The following is a 17,260-nucleotide window of genomic DNA, read 5'->3' on the forward strand; positions in this document are numbered from 1 at the left end:
ATGTGGCTCTGTAGAAACACACTTGTGGCACAGAAATTACGCGCTTTATAACACAAACAGTATTTATTTGGCAATAAATATGCCTAGTAAATATACAAATAATATACATTAGCATTTATTTGTTTATTTATTATGCATTTCTGTTTTAGTTCTGTGTGAGATGTGACTTTTAGTAGAAAGTATAATTTTTTTTTTTTTTGTTCTCTCCATTATCCCTATGAATAAAAAGAATAATCCAAAAGTAAAATAAAAAACATTTTAGTTCTGTCAGAAATAAACATGATGATTGCTCACAGAACATCAGACAGACAAGATGTCACAATGATAGCATCTCTTCACGCTCTGATATTGCACATTTCTATCTAATTTTTCTCCTGGATAGATTGCTTGGCACTTTCCGCAAAGCTTGATAAATAGCTTTTCTGACTTTGTCTTTGACATTTGGCATTTCCTGCAATTATTCTTTGACAGACAGAGATATGAGGGAGGGAAAAGAAACAATTTATGGCATATGTGTTTTGCTTTGAGGGCTTTAATACTCACTAATGGGTGTTACAATGAGGAAGGCAGGAAAAGAGAAAACATGGGGTCTTAATCATGGCTAAAGGATTGGGCTGGGTGAGATAATGACCACCACTGAGCCACTGTATTCACTGGAATAATGTAGAAGGGTTTTCTGGACTTGAGTGTAAAGGGGCTTGTCAAGTCAAGATTTAAGAAGCTTACATCCAGCTGTGAAAGTGAAATAGGTCGTAAAAGTGTTATTGGCGTCATGTGGTGATTTCACACAGTATGCCTACTACTCCAATTCCCAAAGACTTCTAAGCAAGCTAATAGTTCTTTTATATTTTTCAACATTCTTTTGAAGCTGATCGGCAGATTTCTGAAATGCAAAATGTCTTAAGTTTAGCTCCAATGTTATTCAGTGTACAATTCATCAAAAGGCTGCATATATTTAGCAATTGTATTGCTTTTTGTCCTGGAATTTGTATCCCTACTTGCTACTTTTGGCTTTTAAGAACGGAGACTAGAGCTTAAAATGTGAATGCTCTGGACTCTATAATAAAATCTATCATTAGTAGATTATGAAAATAAAAACTTTGAATAGTATAGATTTTCCATTATTTATACATTTCTAAATCAATATGAAAAAGTTTTGCCTAATAACAGCCTCACCTGTGTGGCATCTTTTCTAGCAATTTCATTATAGGGTGTTTAGTGTCGATTATATTAATGAGGGGGAAGAAAAGAGCAAATCGAAAAAATAAACATTATTAAATAAAAAATCTAAAGTTCTATTTTATGAAGTCTTGATAGGTTAAACGGTCACCAAATGCTCTTGGCAACAGAGCTTCCTGTTTAGTGTCTTTGATGTGTTACTCTTGAACAGTGTAGTATATCAGAAACCTTTTAATAGCTCTTTACTGACATTCTCTGTGAGATTTCTGATGAAATTTGGGAAGGATTTAGTGAAACCTGAAGGAGGATTAAAAATTGTGTAAATCTAATGGGACAGAAATTGAAAACATTGGAAGCAATAAAATACATGGGAATGACATGTCAAGTCAAGTCAAGTTTATTTGTATAGCGCTTTTCACAATACAGATTGTATCAAAGCAGCTTCACAGTATTCAATTTAAATAATACAACAAAGTTTGTTTCAAGAGGAATTTATTGATTGATAAAATTAAATTAAATATCCCCAAAATATCCCCATGTCCTGTTATTTTAGTATTATTTATATTATAGCAAGTTCTTACTAATTTTCTTATGAGCTTTTGTCTTTATTTATATATATATATATATATATATATATATATATATATATATTATATATATATATTATATATATATATATATATATAAATTCATGTCCCAGTTACACTTAGGGCCCTATTTTAACGATCTGAAACGCAAGTGTCAAAGCGCAAAGCGCAAGTAACTTTGTGGGCGGGTCTCGGCGCTGTTGCTATTTTCCCGGCGGGATAAATGACTCTTGCGCCAGGCGCAAATCTAAAATGGGTTGGTCTGAAGTAGCTTCATTATTCATAGGTGTGGTTTGGGCGTAACGTGAAATAAACCAATCAGAGCGTCATCTCACATTCCCTTTAAGAGCAGATGCGCTTTTTCCATAGCGGATTGCTATTGTAACGGCGGATTTGCCAGGCGCGCGCCAGCAGCGGTTCACAGCCAAGGAGAGCAACGCTCTCGTCACGGCCGTAAAAGAGAGAAGTTACATTGAAATGGAGAAACCCACCCAAATTAACTTCGGTTAATTTGGGTAAATGTGTAAGCTAGATGTATGCTTTTATAATAAATTGTTTATCTATCTATCTATCTATCTATCTATCTATCTATCTATCTATCTATCTATCTATCTATCTATCTATCTATCTATCTATCTATCTATCTATCTATCTATCTATCTATCTATCTATCTATCTATCTATCTATCTATCTATCTATCTATCTATCTATCTATCTATCTATCTATCTATCGTAATAATGTATGATTTGCAAAAATGAAAACTGCTGCTTCTGTGTAGATGAGAGAATCAAAGTGCGCGTTGTGCACACGCTACATTGATTATGGCCAAGCATGCGCCCTTAAAATAGCCTATGAATAACATGCGCAACGCGCCACTGACTTTAAACTATTTTTTCCTGGTTAGTGGCGCAATTGTTTTCTAAACCTGCAAAATAGCAAGAAGGAACGTTTGCGCCGGAACACGCCTCCTCTTTGCGCTGAACCGCCCCCGGGAGCGCAAGTGTATTTCTTAGTTAACCGACGTGCTTCTGTGGAGGGAAAAGTCCGCTTTGCGCGGGTGCAAAATAGGAATGATACATGCGTCGGTGTACAAAGTCACTTGCGCTGGGTGCAAGATAGGGCCCTTAATGTTATCACACATTTGTAGTTAAATAAACATTACATCAAAAAAATATCAGACCTATTCGCGAACATGCACGGAAACAAGAGGTGGGATTTATCACACTAACCAATCATAACCAATCATATCCAATAATAGTGTGATGGAGACATTGCCTCCTCTCAAGTGACTTTTCCCCATTCATTCTCACTTAACCCCCACCAAAACCACTGCATGCTTTAGGGGGTCTGTTAAAACTCAATGGACTCAGAGGAGGCAAGAGAGACTGGACCGTGTTACTTAGAAAAACAAGTGATTTATACACTTTTTACTGTCACATTTTGTAATATTTGCGGGTTTTATTTTTGTAATATTGATTAGTTTCTCATTGAGTTTTTTTGGACTGAGGAATCACCCCTAGTTGCTAGAGGGTTTGAGGGGCAGATTGGATATTAAGAACATGCCCAATCTGTGTGTCATTATGGGCTGCTGTAGACTCCCATGATGCATGAAGAATAATTAAAGCCTTTTATTTTTGGTCCCTGAAAAAGATATGATGGCTCCAAAAATTTAAGAAGGAATGAGTATAGTCTTGTTTTAGCAGATAAGATTTTGAAAATAAGAGAGAGGACATATGAAGGCGGGATGCTTCTGAATGCTCACAAACATAGGTGGGTAACTTCGATGCGGTGAGGAAATTACCAGTGCTGCTTGCTGTTTTTGATCTTTTGTCCTCCAGGAAGATCAGTCCAACAACCTCATGACCTCTAGGCTAAACTGTCCTCCAAAGGATCACCATTAATCATAATCGCATGAACCCGTAACTAGATTTGAAATTAGAACCTGCAGGAGCAGCATCCGTCTTCAAAGTCTATCTCCAGGTCATAGAATGTCTTCCAGGAGTTCAAACATTCATTCCCTCCTCCCAGTTCTAACACATCTCTTAAGGTCGCCTTCCAAAGTTCTGGTGCCAAGTGATAAAATCCTCTCATCCACTCATTCATGAAGAGGTTGGTCACCATGGACACCCTCCATCTGCTTCCATAGCTACCTGGAGTGCAGATGATGTCATCACGGCGTCCTTAGACTGGGTTAAGGAACCAAACACCACACCAAACCAACATCAAAGAACTAGTAGGCTTCATGTCGACTTTGACTGGACAAAAAAGTTGCATTTGAACATCACAAAAACTACAGCCTATGGCTAAGCATGAATGTTCTGCGCATGTATGAGAGATAATAACTGTTACTGTCCACAACAGCAGATGACAATACTCTATATTCGTCATTCAAAAAAGGGAACGTGAACTAGCAATGTGAATAAACAAAGCAGCATTTGCTTTCCATTTTGAATATGAATCATGCTAATGAGTCTATCTTCACTTATATTGATTAAGCTACATACGGCTATGTTGTTTTTCGCATTTTGGAATGCTCCAAAAAAGATAAAGATGTAGGTACATTTATAAGCACCTACTTTGTGTAGAACTGTACACACTTCAAAAACTAGCCTGACCGATTCTCACGACTGCCCGACGTTGGCCGACAGCCACCCATCATCCACTTGGTGTGTCCAGACTCCCGGCCCTTAGACTGTAAAACATGGAATGACCTTTGTTTTGAGCAACTATTAGTTAATTACTTTTCTTCTTTCTGTAACATCAATAAGCATTTATTGATCTAGCATAAAATCATTTTCGAAAATATTGTTCACTTAAAGGTGCAGTAAGCGATTTCTGAGAAACTCTATTGGTATTTGAAATCACCCAAACAAACACACCCCTACCAAAAAGGTTCACACCCCTATCTTGATAGCCCCGCCCCCATATTTAAGAACACGCTATGCAACACAGGCACCTCCCCCCACATGAGTGGACACGCCCCTTACTGCTGATTGGCTACAAGTGTGTTTTGGTGCTCGGTCCAATCCACTTTCAACAGCGTTTCTCAGAAGTCCTTTAGTCACTGAACCTTTCATTCATATTAGTTTATATTAAATAAAGTTGAAAAATATAAATAATGTTAGTTCATTCTTAGTTCAAGATAACTAATGCATTGTTAACAAATAGAACCTCATTGTAAAGTTCACACACAATCATTTTCTTGTGTGCATAATTTAGCAGAATATATAATTATATAAATATTCTATTTCAGTCAAAAAGTACATTATGTTACATTAGTAAAATATATTTGAATATCTTTTCATCTTTAAGGTTTTTGTATGTTTGTGGTAAATAGTCAGGTTCAATAGTGATGTTCAATCAGGTCATTTTGCTAATAAAACCGTGAATGAAACGTGCAAGAAGCAACGTACTATCAATTTGTAGAAATATGGCCACAGGCACTTTTTGTCTAGGTTGGTTAGAAATCAAGGTTTGTAAAAGGTTGCATATTTCTTAGTCTACATGACAGAAAATAAATGTACTTTAAATCCAGCGCTTGATAAGTGATATTGACACACAATATACATACAAAATATTTGTGCTTATACTGAGGTGCAAAAACATGCTCCTGTATGACACTTCACTTTCACAGCCTTTGAATGAATAATAAAATAACATTCGGTGACAGCTGATCCATTCCAGTGCAGATCTGCAGTGTCTAATTTAAATTAACATCTATTAATTTGATGAACACATCCTTTCACGTCACATTGTTATTAGCGGGACATGATTAGCTGTGATACAGTAATGTCTAATGAAGGATGATGTTATTCTAACAAGTCAAATAATTTGGAATTAACCTATCATAACATTCATTTTCATTCTGACACACTAGCTAATGTAACTCATTTGCACAACATCAGTTGACTTAAGACATTCAGAGGGACGTCTTAGCAGTTAGCGTATGTGTTTTGGCACGTTGAACCATAGTGCTAATGAGGGCAACACTAGTTTGGGTCATTTCCTATCACTGTCCCTGTCAGTAGAACTGTCTAAAACGCCAAAAATTGTTTACTGTGTAGCACTGCTGGTCTTAACATGCCTGTAGCATTGCTAGCCATAGCCTGTGTTTACTTCTGTAACTGTTATCTTAAGGTACAGTAGTTATCTAGTTTCCCAGCATTGCCAAGGTTTTACAGTAGATGGTTTTGAACACTTGTCAGCTGGTATCCCTGGGAGTCTAGTTGGCCAATTAGCTAAACTAGCTAATTTCACTCTCTCTCTTGCAGGTTCACCATTCAGAGATGAGATCACGTTAGGTGTGCTGCAGCTCCAAGAAAACAACAGATTAGAAATCCTAAAGCGTCGTTGGTGGGAGGGGGGAAAGTGTCTTAAAGAAGAAGACCATCGAGCCAAAGGTGAGTGAAGATTATACTCATTAGCACTTCACCATAATGTACTGTTCTGTTACTGTACGTCTTGATGCCGACAGTACTGGCACTTTAATATATAGGGTCTGGTACAACCCTGGATGTTTATAATCTCAAGTATGTGTGTGTGTGTATTTAGTGAGCTATTCTCACAGGGACAAAAAATGTATCCTATTTGTTTTATCCTATTGTTTTATCCTTTTAACCTACAAAAAGAGATTCAATTATATCATATGTTATGTCTAAGAATACCAATAGATGTATTTTTGGATCAGGGATATATATATATATATACTGTATGAATGCACAGATAGCCAAATTTCTATATATAAAGTCAATATATAATTTTTCTAATTTATAAAGTTTTTATTTGTCTATAAATTACTTTTTGTGAGTGTAGTGTCAAATGAGTGTAAAAATTAGTTTTATGAACATAAACATTGATATAAATCATGGAAATTCATTGGTCATAAAAGGGTGGGAATCCTGAATGTAGATGTAGACCTTACTTTGCCTAACCAAGTATATATTTTGCTCTTCAACAAACACCTGTTTGTGTTAAATCTAATATATATATATATATTTTTACTCAAATCACACAAACATTGGCAGTGTGGATATTTGATTTCCTGCCGTTCTTTATATTGTTGTAATATTGCATATAGGATGTACAGTAGTCTGGCTCCGCCCTCCTACGTACTTCCACTCAATTTTCATTTTCCTTCAGTACTCTCTCTGGGTTTGCGGTATATTCGTGGGTTTTCTCCGGGCAAATTTTTACCGGTCCAATCAGCGAACGGAGGGAGTGGCTGAGAACGATGACGTTGAGGTCGTGCGCTAGTTTGAGTTGTAGGGTTACGTCACGACTAAACGTTAGCGATTGGTTATGGCAGATCCAGAGTGGCTCTGGGCAGATCCAACAGTTTTGAACTTCAACAGAGTTCCCGCCTTCAAGGAAGTTAACGCTTGTCAATGGGGAGTGGCCAGACTCTCTGTACAAATTAAATGTACAAGAGTCTGGTAGGACCAGGCTATATAGGATGTACTTCATCCGTCAGTTTCAAATGACAGATGCTTCACAGTTCTGCCAACACTGTGACTGTTTATTTATGTGGTCTGGTGATATTTGCATTCTATGTGTTGTAGACTCACACTGGCCCAGTGGGAATGGAGGGAAAATAGTAGCTGAGGCATGTAATTTGTTGCAGAGGCATGTACACACGTGTGCCTATGAGTGTAATTTCTCTAGTGTGGTTCGCAAAGCTTGTACTTTTACCAGATAGTGATATTTACAGTCTCTCATGGTTATTTACAGGTCTACAAGAAAATGTCAAATAATATGAGCTTCAAAATAATAGTGTGTTTTTGTGATCTGGTACTTCCTGGTCAGTTCCTGTTTGTTCTAAACTGTTTTTGCTTCAAGATTATACATTTTTGTTCTGTGTTGGCAACACAGAACAAAAATAGATTATCATACAAAAATTAAACAATGAAATGTATTTCTATTAATATATAATTAAGAAGATATTTCTCCTGTTTTGTTATACTCCCAATGGCTCCTGACTCAATTTAGGCTCCATTTCCAGATTTTTTTTATTTTTTTCTGTAGGTGTCATAATGCAGTTTATTCTTCCTAATATCATTAAAAAAAAACAAATCTCAAACCACAGAATACAGATGTTACTTCCGTTGCTGAAATTAAACTTGAGTAATGTTAAAGGACCACTGGAATTTTTTTTTTTTTTTACCAATTCATTAAAACAAATCCGTTCAGTCTCAGTCTTCATTCTTTCCGCTGATAACTCTTAGGAATACCGCCCACACCTCAGAAATGTAGTTTAATAGGATCCCTCTGGAATCCTACGGGAATGCAGATCTCTAATCAGATCCACAGTGTGTTTGTAGAAGGACAGTTCTGTGTGTTGCTCACATTGCCATGTTTTTCCTCCAGGTCTAGGTATGGAGAATATCGGCGGGATATTCGTGGTGCTGATATGTGGGCTCATAATAGCTGTTTTTGTAGCCATTATGGAGTTTGTGTGGTCCACGCGCCGGTCAGCCGAGACAGATGAGGTACGCCCTCACTCCCGTACTGGGTACTGCCCTGCCCGAAACCACAGACATGCACGAGTAGGTCACAACGCCAACCAGTCACGCCGTCTGTGTTCGTAATGTAACTGTTTTATAGATTTCTATTTAGCGTAGCTCAAACGGTGAGCATAGTGCTAGCAAAAAACAAGGTCATTGGTTCGATTTCCAGGAAATGCATCTTAAAAAATATGTCCCTTGGATGCAGTGTGTGCAATTTGCTTTGGATAAAAGCATTTGCCAGATTCATGTATGTAAATTTAGGGACAGGTTGCTTGAGTTTGAATGAATGCTACTGTAGACCATTTTAGCATGTTCATTTAATTTAATGGAAAATGTAATATTTTTAGAAGGTTTTTTTTTAGAAGAAAATGCTTGCCCATGCAGCACTTACATGCATAATAGTGAATCATAGACTTTGAGTTTCACAATATTTGAAAACATATTTTATTTTATTTTATTTTAGACAAATGGGAAAGTAAAAACTTACTTTTATTCAATGCAGGATATTTCTGTAGGTCAAGTGGCAAAGCAACTAGTAAAGCCAAGGTCATAGGTTATGTTTCCCTATGAGCACATTTATGAGCACATTTACTGATATATATATATATCTAAAATGCATTTCCGTCGCTTTCGATAAAATTATCTTCCGAATGCATACATTTCAATTGATGTTTTTTTTTTTTTTTTTTTTTTTTTACACTCATTCATTAGTCCACCTGTTAGAGAAACCCCTAACTCAGTGGTTCTCAACCAGGGGGGCGGGGCCCACTGTGAGGCCTCAGCAAATTTCCAAAGGGGCCTCAAGATGACTTAAAATGATTAAAATAAGAAAAAACTCCATTAGAAAATAATGGGGCCTTCAAATAATTTTGTGGACAATGGGAGGAATTGCTTTGAGGTTGAGAACCACTGCCCTAACTCTCAATACGATATGTAATAATGGTGATGCCCACTTTAGGTAAATGAGAAAAAATGTCTTTTTTGAAAATTGTCTCCCGTCATTTCATTTAGTCTTTTATTTTTACGTTCTTGTATATTTCCTTCCTGACTCTCTTTTCACTCTTCCTCCTCACTAAGGTCTCAGTATGTCAGGAAATGATGACTGAATTCAGGAATGTTATCTCCTGTAAAAAGAACTCTCGTTCGCGGCGCCGCCGACCCCTCTCGTCCCAGGGCGTTCTTCGGCACCCAGCCCGTCTCCCTTTAGGAGTTCCCCGGCCCGTACGCCTTGTGCGGGAGATGCGTCTTAGCAACGGCAAACTCTACAGTGGGACGGGGCCGTTAACCGGTGCTGCAGCAGGACCAGGACCCGGTGTGGGCGCTGCGGAAATGGGCCCGGGCCCTCAGCGACTGCTGGAGGACCCTCTCAGTGCCAGTGTCCCGAGCAGCACACCGGCTCTGCTCCCCAATGCGGCGCCCCGCGGCTGCACACACGTACGGGTGTGCCAGGAGTGCCGGCGGATCCAGAGCCTTCGCTCCACGTCCTCTTGTTCGCGCATCTCGCCACTGGCCTCCGCCACATCATCTCTCCCACGTTTGCCACCGCCACCGCCCTCCTCCACCTCCAATACAAACACCGACAGTGAGGGTGGGGGGTCGGGCAGCCCACGCAGGGCCAAACCCACACCCCCTCCGAGACCGATCCCACCCATTAAAACCCCCTCCACTGATCTCCTCTGCAAGCAGGACTGAGGCCGCCTTTCATCTGGACAATAAATTAATGTAAATGAGTGCTGGAGGACAGATTGAACAACTCTGTCCACACCTCCAGTCAAAGTGACCTCTGGGATACTGCAAATAAAGGCCATTTTTGGATGCAAAATTACATTAATGGACACTGAGTGAGAGAAAGATGATTCAGCCGACCGCTTCCTGTCCAAGTGTCTGGTTTAACACCACGTCATTCAGTGGCACTCGGAGAGCCAGGGAGGTTTGGCACGCTGTTGAGACTATGTAATGCATATCCCGTGGAAGTATGCTATGCAACATGTCATGAAGGGGAACACGGAAGGAAACTATAAGGACAACTATCAGTTTTGCATAGAAGTACGAATCTTCTCCATGATTTGTGTTGGGGGACTGAATACACTCCTGTGAGAGTCTGTACCTAAAATGTGTGCACGTTGAACTGAAAGGACTTTGGTGCAAATTCTTTTCTTTTTCTTTCTTTCTTTAAACAAGGGGGAAGGGTTACAATTCATTTTTATTCCTGAATGTCACTTGGTTGTTTTCCTTTCTAGCTTTTTCTTTGGATTCATTCTTTTAATTTAATTTAATTTTTTAAATACCTTTTTTTTTTCTCCTCTTGTTAATTACTCTGAGGAAAAAGTATATCGATTTTTGTAAGTTTTGAGGGGAAGTTTTATGGTTCTTCAACCTCTAAGATTACTCTCCTGGTTTCAATCTCTCATCTTCTGTCTTATTTAATTAAAACACCAGCTGTAAACGGAATTTAAAAAAGCAGTTTGCTTAAAAAATGTAATACATTTCCAGATAAAACAGGATATTCAAGAATGAAAATGTAGAGTGGGACTTTATTCATTAGGAATTGATCGGATCGCGCAAAGTGAGCGTTCCAGACATGAATGTCAGTGGAATGTGAAGATCGCGTTCAGCCTCGAGACCATCTCAGCAAATCCCGGTGGTAACATTGCCTTTTCAAATCTATTGTTATTTAATATTTTTGCCATAACTTTTATTGTATTAACATAAACTGGGATTATTGGCGTTTACTATTGGCAAGATTTTAGAAAGGCTGCATTATTGTACCTAATACAGTGGTCTACAATAATGCCAGTTTGTCTATTAGTCAACATTAACTAATAGCATGCACAGATGCTGTCAGCCAAACAGAAAAGTCCTTTCAGAAGTGAGAAAGTTACATTTTTGTGAAACATTATAATATTCAAGCATTTTTTTTGTTTCTTTTGAGTAGCGTGTACCGGTGAATCGTTCACAATAAGACCAAGAATGTGTGTTAGGAAACTAAATAGGATCAGTTTTGATTTCATGTTGATTTTAACAAGCTGTCCATCAATATTTGCAACTCGTAAGTACACAGAGAAATACTTCTCATCCCTGGAACAAGGACAACCACATCAAGACGAGACAAAAACCCCTTTGTGAACCTGAAGGGGCATTTATCTGATTATGTGAGAGGATAATTAATGATGTTTTTCATTTTAGAACTAAATGAGCCTCTGTCATGAATGGTTTGTTGAAGCGCACTAGAAGTTGCTGTCTGGGTGCTTGTGAGATGCCAATATCCATTTAAATCCAAAGTGTAAACATAGCAGCCCTGTTTAGAATCTGCAGCGCTATAGCATTCGTATGTTGGTGCTTCATGAATGTGTGTGTGAGCGTGCGTGCGTGCGTGCGTGTGTGTGTGTGTGTGTGTGTGTGTGTCAAAGAGAGATGGAAATGTAATCGTAATTTCTTTTTATTCAAAGCTGATTCTTTTTTATTTCTCATTCATTTTCAAAGATTTCTATACCAGTGCTTGAAGAATCACACCCACAATTAAGAAAATGAGGCAAATGATTCAGATTATATTGTTATTAATATTCCAATAAAACTGTGGGGTTATGTAGGAGGGCTGTGTTACCCTCTTTCGTTAAATATATAGACACATGTTTGGAATAAAACAGAGTGATTCAAACTGTGACTTTTGCCCTTGATGGATGTTTCTAGTAATTTGATCATTTAGAAAAAAAAGCTTTCTCACTATATTATTTATCATGCATAATCTGTTTGGAATACTTAAAAGTCCCCCTGTGGTGAAAATCAAGCGTTTAATGTTGTTTATATGTCTATGTGGTGTTTTTAATATGCTTTAAGACAAACCGTGTGCAAATTCATAAGTCAACACCATTGCAGAGTATTTTCTCTTTAAAACTGCAGTGAACCAAAGATAGTCTTAAAAACGCGGTTTGAAATCGCTGGTGTTTCTGATGTCACAAACTACCTTGTAACCAATCATGTCAACGTGTGATCGTCAGCGAGTGGATCTCTGAGCTGGTGTGAGTGAGTGGAGACGGGGCTAATTTGCATATTTCTAGAACCATGTATACTTAATGAGGCAAGGCTGTAGAGTTACATTCAAGCTATTTTAAGGCATGAAGATTTTTTTTTTTTTCAAGGATTTTTTTTTTTTAATATGTCATTTTGGTGATCAAAGATGAGTTTTAAAGGATAAAATGATTGACTACAGGGGGATATTAAATCCTCACACTGTCTCCTAACTGGGTGTGACACGATAAGTTAATTAATTCTGCTATAAATGCTTGAATTTAATAAATCAGAGCGATAAACAAGAGGACATTGTATAGGCCACTTGGTTTCTATGGCTGCGTTTAATAAAGAAGGTAGCTGCTGTATTATTGTTATAATTCAATTATTGATTTAACTAAGTTCATAAAAACAAACACTCTCCTCTCAGATGATCCCTTTCCACCAACCGTCGTACCTTCACAGCACACAGCCAATCCCTGTGCAGTCCTGCTGTATGGCCCCGCCCATAGTGAAATCTCATTGGTCCAAAATCCCACTCCATATAACGTAATTTTTCTTCACAACATTGAATCCTTTGTAAGAAAGATCTAAACATTAAATATTTAATTACAAAATATTGTAGTAGATGATGATGTTTTAATAGTGCCTGAGTTTTTTGGGTTTTTTTTAAAGCCTTTGTTTTTTTTAAAGACTTTTATTTCTCTTTCTACTTTCGTGACAGCTCGAGCCTCGTGCACCTGCAGGTAGTCGCTAGTGTGGGTTCTTTTACATGCCGTGAAAGCAGCTTAAACGTCAGACATTTTCTGATTGCCCATGTTTGTGTCATGCAGTGCTGCATTTTGCCATATCAAAATGCAAAGAATATAGAGGCTTTTATCAAAATGCAAAGTATAAAAATACAAAGGCTTTTAAAGCCTTTGTTTTTTTTAAAGACTTTTATTTCTCTTTCTACTTTCGTGACAGCTCGAGCCTCGTGCACCTGCAGGTAGTCGCTAGTGTGGGTTCTTTTACATGCCGTGAAAGCAGCTTAAACGTCAGACATTTTCTGATTGCCCATGTTTGTGTCATGCAGTGCTGCATTTTCATTTTCATTGTGATTCACAAATTACTTGCGTCACGCCTGGTTAGGGCACAATTGTTGCATCTCTGTAATCGAAGGTATTCATTATGTTAACAATTAAATGTTTATGCATTCTTAGAAGAACAAGCACATGCGAGTCAAGGTGAGTCACACTACACTTCACACGTTATTTAACCAAATATATACACTAGCCAGATGTCACCGACCTGTTCAACACATTTGCAGATGTCCACAGGAAAGACGATATTAAAGCATTTCCACATATTTTAAAGGATACTTGACATTTGCTTATGAATTACATAAGGGCAGCCAAGGGGAGATGATAAGATGACTAAACAGCAGATGTCCTGATTTTTGTGCTTTTACTTGCAACTGAGAGAAAGGGGTTGAAATAATTGTTCAAAACTGCCTTCCAGTGGTAGACAGAAGCATTACCCCACTGACAATGCTTTCATTGAGATGTTCTCAGGCTAATGCAGTGATCCTACCTACGTGATGTTCTGGATGTCTGAGGTCAAATGAGGGCAGCAAAATGAGAGGACTTGGGAAAAAGCACAGGCTGTGAGTTCAAGTGAAATGAGCAATGCTGACTTAAAGAAAAAAGCAGAAAACAAAATGAGAATCTATTTTTAAAAATGTCTTCTAGTCTTCGTGGAAGGGACAGAACAGTGAATAAAGAGATGCTGTAAGCATGCTTTTAAAAATGCGTCATGCCCCTAATGAGATCCCTAACATTTCAGTCAAGTGGATTTTAAATGAAACTTTGGTCACATTTAGGGTCTAATTCTCACTAACTACGACTTTTGCCTCAATAAACTCCTAATTACTGCTTATTAAGGTAGTTGTTAAGCTTAGGTATTGGGTAGGATTAAGGGATGTAGAATATGGTTATGCAGAATAAGGCATTAATGTGTGCTTTAAAAGTACTAATAAACATCCAATATCCTAGTAATATACAATTTATTTATTTAATTTTTTGGTGCAACCTTTCTTTGCCAAGATGACAGCTCTGGATCTTCTCCTATAATGCGTACAAGGTTGATGAACATGATCTTCAACTCATCCCACAGGGTTTTATTATGGGGTTTGCATTAGGGACTGATACGGCAAAATCTTCATTCTGTTTATTTTGAGATGTGCTTTGGATCATTGTCATGGAAGATCCAACCCAGTTTAAGCTTCCTGACAGGGTCAGTCAGGTGTTGTTTTAAAATCTCCTGGTACTTGGAATTTATGATTTTGTGTATCCAAACAAGCTGTCCATAGTCTTTGGAAAAAAATTATCCCAACAGCATTAAAGATCCACCACAATACTGCACAATGTGGATGAGGTACATTTCTACATGGCTATGTTTCTGACGATGCCAACCCCACCTCTGGTGTTTTTCCAAAAAGCTTTATTTTGGTCTGATCTAATCTTTTTTTTAAAACCCGGTAACACCTGGCAACCTGTACTGTAGGTGCATGAGCTTGCTGTTTGATATCACCAAAGGCTTTTTTACTGCAACCTTCCCAAACAAGTTGTGGTTATAAGGTCTGATCATATTTTGAAGAATTTCTCACCCCAATACTAGCAACTGCAATTCTCCAACTTTGAGCTTTAGTTTGTTTGACGCTCAAACCAAATACTAAGGTTAACTTACCACATGAATGTGAATATACTTAAAGGGATATTTCAGCGCTGGAAAGATGAATGTGTATTTAAATTTGCTCATTTATGTTGTAGAAATGTGAAAACATTTTTTGAAGTTGGTGCCTTCTAGACTGAGAAAAGCCAGAAAATGTATTTTTGGCGCATGTGGATGAAAGACAACAACTCCCAGAATGCACTTGCTTCGCTGCCCTATGAGGCCACACTCCCAAGCCACGCCTACCAGTTACAGAGGACAGTATCGGAAGAAATGATACAACTAGACTACTAGTTGACTCGAAACTGAAAAGACGCCATTTTATCGTGAGATCCTACCCCCATTGGCCGGTTGAAAACATGTGGAACTCGCTCCTACTACTGGCTGTAGTCTCTAGCCTCTGGCCAAAAAAGCCTCAGATGACGCAAGATGACGATTTTTGCGTCATCTGAGTTTTTTTTTCCAGACACACAATACAGAAATCTCTCGTCTCAGGGGGCATTGAGGGAGGGAAGCTCGGTCATTCGAAAATACTACCGAGTTTCTACTGATACAAAGCTTAATAATCGGTGAAGTATCCTTTTAAGTTATAATTTTACTCATTAGAATTTCAAGGGGTTCCAATAATTGTGGAATATTTCACGGAAAAAAATTTTGTTTTATTTTAAGACTTTAATAAAAGGTTCGATTTTTGTGAATATTTTGAATGAACAACGAAGAGGAGAAATAGCAACAACAAAAACCACAGTCAGTTTCGCTAATATTTACCAAGGGTGCCAATATTTGTGGGTCCACTGTAAATATTGGTCCATTTTTCCCATAGGACAGAAACATTTATTGGCGGCCAATTTCAGCTGCAATTTCTTTTACAAAATTAAACAATAGACCTAAGATGGGATTTTAACTATATTTTCTCACTGGACTGCTGGAAATCTTACATTTGCTTATAAAAATCTCGGTAGTTAAAGTTTCTAATTCTAACAGAAGGCACTGTCATGATTTGTTTTGTTCATTCCTTTATACTGAAATCTTAACATGGTAAATCTGAATAATGATCCTGAATAAAAAACGAAGTCAAAACGGTGATTCTTGAGACCTGGACAAAACATTTCCCATAAATTGTCCCAAAATGATGCCATTGCATCATCCCTTACTACCCCTTAAACCAGCTCTTCAAATTATAATAAAATGAAATAAAATAATTAAAATAACTAATATAGACAATATACAAAAATAGACAATTTTCAGCTGGACAAGAATTTTACCCCAGACAAAATTGTCCACTATTGACAGCTTTCAACAGTAACATATTTCAAAATATGTATTAACTTGATTTGTTTTCCCCTGAAGGGTAAAAATGTCTAATTTGGGGCCCTGTGCTAGATAAGAAAACATGTGACGGCACGTCAATTCACTCAGTTCCCATATGCAACACCCTTGGGCAGCTATTAGCTGGGGGTACACATAAATCAGAAAGTGGTAGAAAAATGTGTTATCTTAAAGTAATTGTTTTCAGTGAAGCACTCTTGAGCAGACCAACTGCCAGCAGCGTTGTTCCACTGTCATTCAGCTCTCCGGGGGATCGTTGTAAGAAGCATGAACACCTGTAAACCTTTATAGATGGTCGTGTATTTCACAGGAATCTGTCTCTGTAAGGTGTTCTTGCAGAAGTACTGCCGTGTCCTTTGACTGCAGGAAGGATGAGGAAGAACCACGGCATATGGCAGGTGGACACAGAATTCACTCATGAACCCTCAAATGTTCCAACACAAAGACTGAGAAATTAACATTTTTGTTTAAAATGTTAGTTTACCCATTAATGAAAACCTGTATTAATGTTCCAAACCTGTATGAAATTCTTTTTTCTGTTGAACACAAAAGAAGATGTTTTGAAGGATGTTGGTAACCAAACAGTTGATGGGCCCGTTTGACTTCCATGGTTTTTCCAGGTGGAAGTCATAGGGCCCATCAACTGTTTGATTATGACATTCGGTCACAATTTAGATTAGGGTCCAATTCTCTCTATTAACTACAACTTTTGCCTCAATAATCTCCTATACTTACTGTTTATTAATTGTAAGGTAGTTGTTAAGTTTAGGTATTGGATTAGGGATGTAGAATATGGTCATGCAGAATAAAGCATTAACATATGTGTTTTATAAGTACTAATAAACAGCAAATATCCTTGTAATATGCATGCTAATATGCAACTTTAGGTTGGACCCTAAACTAAAGTTTTGCCTGACGTTCTTCAAAATGTATTTTGTGT

General features: G+C 37.8%; 1 protein-coding gene across 5 annotated transcripts in view; it reads left to right on the forward strand.

Moving 5' to 3' along the window:
- The window catches only part of LOC309511118 (glutamate receptor ionotropic, kainate 5), a 106,522-nt gene extending 94,445 nt beyond the window's left edge, over positions 1 to 12,077 (forward strand). For 3 of the 5 annotated variants that reach the window (XM_082186166.1, XM_082186164.1, XM_082186165.1), the window contains 3 exons: positions 6,040 to 6,168; positions 8,132 to 8,310; positions 9,349 to 12,077. In XM_082186166.1, coding sequence (XP_082042292.1) covers positions 6,040 to 6,168; positions 8,132 to 8,310; positions 9,349 to 9,963 — 923 coding nt within the window. In that variant the 3' untranslated portion in view covers positions 9,964 to 12,077. The remainder of the gene's footprint in view (positions 1 to 6,039; positions 6,169 to 8,131; positions 8,311 to 9,348) is intronic. The other 2 variants (XM_082186167.1, XM_082186168.1) reach the window with 2 other exon arrangements.
- The last annotated feature ends 5,183 nt before the right edge of the window (positions 12,078 to 17,260 follow it).

The sequence above is a fragment of the Leuciscus leuciscus genome (genome assembly GCF_965113295.1).
Source record: "Leuciscus leuciscus genome assembly, chromosome: 12".
In the NCBI taxonomy this organism is placed as follows: Eukaryota; Metazoa; Chordata; class Actinopteri; order Cypriniformes; family Leuciscidae; genus Leuciscus; species Leuciscus leuciscus.